Below are 5,953 nucleotides of genomic sequence, written 5' to 3' on the forward strand. Positions count from 1 at the left end.
CACTAGGTTTCTTAATCATGTTTTTCCTGTAAAAATTCTCTAGTTAAAAAATTGGGTAAAGAGTTGTTAATACCTTCAATATGTTCTATCTCAAAATCAAAATAAGATAATAAAGATTGTCATCTGGAAAAAATATGATTTGAAACTAAATTCCTAACATCCTTTTTAAAACGCTTTTAGCCGTTTTACAATCAGTTTTTAAATCAAATGATTTTGAAAACAAATCATCTTGAAATCTAGAAATGCATAAAATAATGACTAAAATTTCTTTTTTAATAGTACTATAACTTAATTGGGCTAGAGACCAAGCTCCAGAATAATATCTAACAACTTGTTTCTTTTCAGTGCCCGAAGTATCTACTTTAGTATACCACCAAACCCTAAGTCTGAGGCATCTGTTTCAACAATAAGGTTGGCCCTATGATCAGGAATTCCTAGGCAAGTTAACTTCTTGACCAATTATTTTAATTGTCTAACACTCTCAGTCATGGAATCATCTTAAGGTGGAAGATTTTTTTCTAAGTCTTTTAAATAAGGGTAAACAGATAGTTTTAAGATTAGGGATAAAATCAAAATGTAATTAAGACATCCTAAAAACCTTTGCAATTGGATTTTGTCTTTTAATTCAGCTGGGAACTTATTAACAAAATCTAAGGATCTGCTAATAGGGGTTTTACATACCCTTGCTAATGTCAAAATCCAAAATTTAATCTTACTCTGAAATAAATTAAGCTTCTTTTGAGATAGAACTAAATCACTATTCTTAATTAAATCATAAAATTGATTTAGGTGTTGCATATGCTAATTAGTGGAGTATGAGAAGACTAAAATATCATCAAGATAGACTATTGTAAAATGAGAGTAATCATTGAAAATGGTATTCTTAATATTTTGAAATTCAAAAGAGGCATTATTGAGCCCAAGAGGTAAAATATTTCATTCATAGTGCCCAAAGGGTTCTACAAAAACAATTTTATACTTATCATTTTCTTTTAATTGAATTTGATAGTATCCTGATTTAAGGTTAAATTTGAAAATATATTTTTATGGTGTAATCTACTAATTAAATCATTCTTATTATGGATAGGGTATCTAATCCACTACAAAGCCTTATTGAGAGGCTTGTAATTAACCACAAGGCGAGGACTACCTTGTTCTAACTCAGTTGCGTTAACAACATAAAAAGCAGAGTAACTCCAAGGTGACTTGTTTAGTCTAATTAAAATTTTTTCTAGATAATCATTTACCCTTTTTTTTTGCAATAACCTAAATATTTTTTATTCATTTGTATTAGTCTAGCCTTAGTAGAGATATCTTTTTCTTTAAAATCAGGTTCATATGGTAAATATATTGTGTGAGTCTTTCTTTTCTATAAAGTATTAGGTTGCTCTGAACAAAGATGTTTAACAAACTTATCTTTCATAATTTTAATTTTCTCTTGAATACAAGACAAGAGTAATTGTTCTTCAATTCTTTTAAAATGAATTTCCTTATTTATGAAGTTAATGTGTTTCCTTTTATTGTTAATAAGACTAACAAAAGAAATTATTTTTCTTTGAATAAAGTTAAGATCTCTAATTTTTTATTGATCTAAAAATTCAAATTTTATCTCACGTCTAAGGCTTTGGTAGTAATATCTAGGTTATCGACGACAAAATGATATAGAAGAGTTAGGAACGGGGTTCCTAGAATAATAGTTTCTTGAATATTTTTACTATATAAAAAGAAGTTTTGTAACAAACCTGATTTTTATCGATCTTGGTGTTAGATAGCTTATACGAAACATGTAATATGTTACCGTTAGCTCCTCTTAAGGATTTTTTGGTTTTTTTATAATATTGGATTGGTATTAATCCTTCTTAGATGCAATTTAAATTCGCCCCAAAACTTATTTAAAAAATTTATCTTATGTTATTTATGAGTTTCAATTTACTATACAATTTATGTGATATTATCTTTTCTATTTTATTAATATAAATAAAATAGTATTTATTAATAATAACAATAATTTCTCTATTACATTTTATATATATATATATATATATATATATATATATATATATATATATATATATATATATATATATATATATATTAAAATCGACATAATAAATCATTTTCTTCACATAAATTAAATAAAACATTTATTATAAAAGAGTTGAATTGGTAATCAAAAGACAACAAAAGCATCAAAGAAGAGCACATGCCAAAGTTTCAAATTGACAATAAATGCCCCACCAACCAATAGTTCCAAAGTCCACACAAAAAATCATGTACACAACACATACAAACAAACTAGTTTACTTCAACACCATGTCTTTTCCATTCTACCTCCAATTTTTTCTTCCCTTTCATCATCACAAGTCCCACTCCCTCTTCCCTCCTTCACTCTCACATGTTCTCATTCGTTCACTTCAATTCTAGTCTCATTAGGGTCAAAAGAAAACTTTAAAATATTCAATACAAGAAAAAGAGACTATCTTTTTGCATGATTGTTTTTCAAGTCTATTTTAAAGCCTTTTACATTTATTAGGGTACCCGACCGAAAAGAAACGGTGTCCCTACCATAAAAGAAAAATAAAACTTCAATGTTTCATATTGTACTTGTTCTCTTTTCAAATCATGGATTTATTGATCTTATCTATATGCCATCAACCTAGTTTGACTTGATTTAGCAACCAAACTTTGCAACTTATTAAATGATGTATGTGAATTCATTATTAAGGTTTATAATTGTCTTTAACTTTAGTATCATACTTTTCAATTTTGTGGCAACTAAATCAGTTACAATCACGGTTACAACCACATTAGTCGCATAATGTATATTCTATTAAATCATGTTTGAATTTTAAAATTAATACAACAAATTGTTTATTTTTTATAAGATGATATTGTAAAATTATTTTATATTATTAATATACATCAATTAAATTTTTATATCATCAAAATATTATCGAAAAAATAATAATATCACATATGTTCAGATGCGAATTTAAATTTAAAATTAATCCTTTTCTTAACCAATAATGTGTGCAAATTTTGTGGTTAACCTCTTTTTAATAAAAAAAAACTCTGTTCACATTTCGTTAATCAAATGCAGAAGTTAAATCATGATATTTGTGAAAAAGATTAAAAATCTTAAGTTCCATATTAAAAATAGATTAAAAAAATTGAAAAAAAACATATCTTATATTACAAATCAATTTTATAAATTCAGATCACTGTAAAAAGATTTATACTATCAATTTATCACCATCACCCGTTTGTATTACTTTATAGATTTTTAAAATAAAAGTCAAACTTATTTTAATATCTAACATCTAAGATTAACTAACCGTATAAAATCCTTTTACACTGTCAATGTATTTCAATTAAATCTTAATATTATTATAAAATATAATCTTCGTCTAACAAATCAATTTTATAACAATAAATTAATCATGTAAAATTTTAATACAACATTCAAAATTTTGACACATTCACACATTCAAGCAACTACACCAATTAACAAGATAAAATAATTTATATGTATATTTATGAATTTGTAAATAATAATATAATTATAAAATGCATGAATGAATGCATCAAATTATGACGAAAATAACCCTAGACAATCCTGGTCCAATACAAAGTACTAGTACTAAATGAAATCCAATGGATAGTTATACAACACATCACAAACTCATACAAGAAAATGGTAAAGATTCCTTCCTCTTTCTACAACTCTTAATTTGACAGCTAGCCCAAACATTCTTTACCAACACCAAAATGTCCTCTCTCTCTCTCTCTCTCTCTCTAACCCTATTCTTAGAGAGAGAAACTCACTGCATTGATCAGTACAGACTTTATTAATGCTACTAATTATGAATGCCGTCGACCTAAAGTAACTCAACTGCCTCACCATTTCAATTCCACATTAATTATTATTCACACCCCCAACTACCCTTCAAATTAATCACCATTCACCTTTTTCAAATTTAACATTTTCCCCCCTAATAATATTCAAAGGGTAAAAATAAATCATTATTCAATTCAATTCTCTTCCATAAAATAAAACATTAGTACAAATCAATCTCTTAATTTCATTAGCAACAATGCCAATAAAAATTAAATTATAGAAAAAGAAAAGAAAAACTCAAGATGCAGAATAAGGACCTGAACCCCTAGGAGAAGTGGTAGGAAAAAGAGGAAGCAAACGAGGTTCAGAGTCTCTCGGAGTTGAAACTGGTGAAGGATGTAAAAAGAATCCTTTCTCTTTAATCGCTTTATCTTCAGCTTCCGCGTTCAAGCAAGAGCTTCTGGTTGATCCGGATCGGTCAAACGGGTCGGGTATAAGAGGTGTAACCGGGCTTAAAACAAGAGAAGGAAAATCGAGGATACTAGGTGACAGGATCTCTTGTTTAGTACGAGGTGAGAAAGATGTGTTGTTGTTGTTGGAGGTGGATGAGAAAATGGGTAATAAAGGGTTGATGTTGAGGTTTTTATGAAGTGAGTTTCTTCGTTCGTAGAGTTTGAAACCGGATTGATGTTGTTTTTTGGGTATGGAGTTGATTGGTGGAATGTTGTGGTTTGGTTTGGAAGAAGCTTGTTTGGATGTTTCCGAGGATCCGGTTAACATTTGGACAACTTGTTTGAAAGAGGTTGTGTCTGCTTGAACGAACGTTGTTGGGTATGGGTTTCCGGGTTCGGATCTTGTTATGGGTCTTGGTGAAGGGATTTGATGACTCTTGGGGGAAGGTAGAGAAGATGGGGTTTGGTCTTCTTGGTATCTCATGGAAATGGAATCCATGGAAGAAGAGAGTGGAGAAGAAAGAGAGGAGAAGAAAATGGTTAACAAGTAAAGAGTGTTGAATAGAATAGAGTAGAGTGTAGAATAGAATAATGAGATGCGACTTTGGTTACATACTTTTGTTTTGACATAATAACATGTCCCATAATCACATGTTCATATTAAAGAATTCTTTGTAAATATATATATTTATATCAACTATTATTTTTAATTTTTATTGAAATAATAAGAGTCATCAAATGGGTCGTCTCACATGTCTTATTTATTTTTTATTTTTTTAAGATAGATAAAAGTGTAAGGCCGTAAGACATATTTATTTTGTCTGCAGAGTTTTTTAGAATTTTTTTTTAGAATGAGTACAAATTTTAGATAACATTCTTTAATATATTTGTTTTTTTCAAAAAAATTTATATACTTATGTAAATTTTTAAATTTTTTTAGGCTTTGAAGTTGTAGTATGCCAACTCTCCTCATCACACATACATTTTTTAAGATGGTCAAAATATTAGATTCATACATTTAACCTCTTATTTTTTACGAGTTTTTATAAAAAAATATACATATTTGTCAATTTTGGAAAATTGTAACTTATTTTATTTAGATGGATGGAATCAAATAGAATAGAGTGAGGTAGGAGATGAAGTGAAGTGATATTTAATTATTTGAATTAATTAAAATAAAAAGAATGAAGCAGAGTGAAATGATATGCATTCTACTTTGTTGTAACATTTATTACCATTTTCTTTCCTCCTATTTAGACATAATTAATTATTTTACTCCACCCAAGGATTTCCAAATAATAGAATAAAATTCTCACTCATGCACTAGAAGGACAACATAAAACCGTATCGGTGAATATTCACTTGAATCCATCCCAAATTTAATGCAAAAATCCTCATTGACTAGTTTGAGTTAAAATTTAAAAAAATTTAATCATAAAATAAGAAAAGGTTTGGATAATGGGACAATGGTATTTATTTTAAATTCGTTCAATTTATTTTATTATTTAATTTTGATGATTTATAATATTAAATATATAGTCAATATTTTAATATTTTGATTTGTATTTATTATTTAAAATTGATGTATGAAATATTTTGAATTTATTTTATTTTATAATTTATAATGTAATTTGATATTTAAAAAATAAATATTTTATCATAA

At 27.4% G+C, this 5,953-nt stretch overlaps 1 protein-coding gene across 2 annotated transcripts; it reads right to left on the reverse strand.

The window, feature by feature from the left end:
* LOC127082082 (VQ motif-containing protein 4) lies at window positions 1-4,941 on the reverse strand. 2 transcript variants are annotated; one of them, XM_051022318.1, is made up of 2 exons: window positions 4,156-4,941; window positions 1-26 (listed from the first exon to the last, which is right to left on the reverse strand). In XM_051022318.1, exons 1-2 carry the CDS (start codon window positions 4,787-4,789, stop codon window positions 16-18), a joined length of 645 nt encoding a protein of 214 aa, XP_050878275.1. In that variant the 5' UTR covers window positions 4,790-4,941; the 3' UTR covers window positions 1-15. The 2 variants fall into 2 exon arrangements, with proteins under 2 accessions (XP_050878275.1, XP_050878268.1); XM_051022311.1 differs by lacking the exon at window positions 1-26 and adding an exon at window positions 3,642-3,992.
* Window positions 4,942-5,953: the final 1,012 nt, after the last annotated feature.

This window comes from Lathyrus oleraceus, chromosome 1, assembly GCF_024323335.1.
Source record: "Lathyrus oleraceus cultivar Zhongwan6 chromosome 1, CAAS_Psat_ZW6_1.0, whole genome shotgun sequence".
Classification (NCBI taxonomy): Eukaryota; Viridiplantae; Streptophyta; class Magnoliopsida; order Fabales; family Fabaceae; genus Lathyrus; species Lathyrus oleraceus.

Bases quoted from the DNA above. Each gene is read 5' to 3' on its own strand.
- LOC127082082 (XM_051022311.1), bottom strand. From the start codon at position 4,789: ATGGATTCCATTTCCATGAGATACCAAGAAGACCAAACCCCATCTTCT. The intron at 3,993-4,155 runs GTCCTTATTCTG...GAATATTATTAG, and splicing joins CACTTCTCCTAGGGGTTCAG to GGGGGAAAATGTTAAATTTG.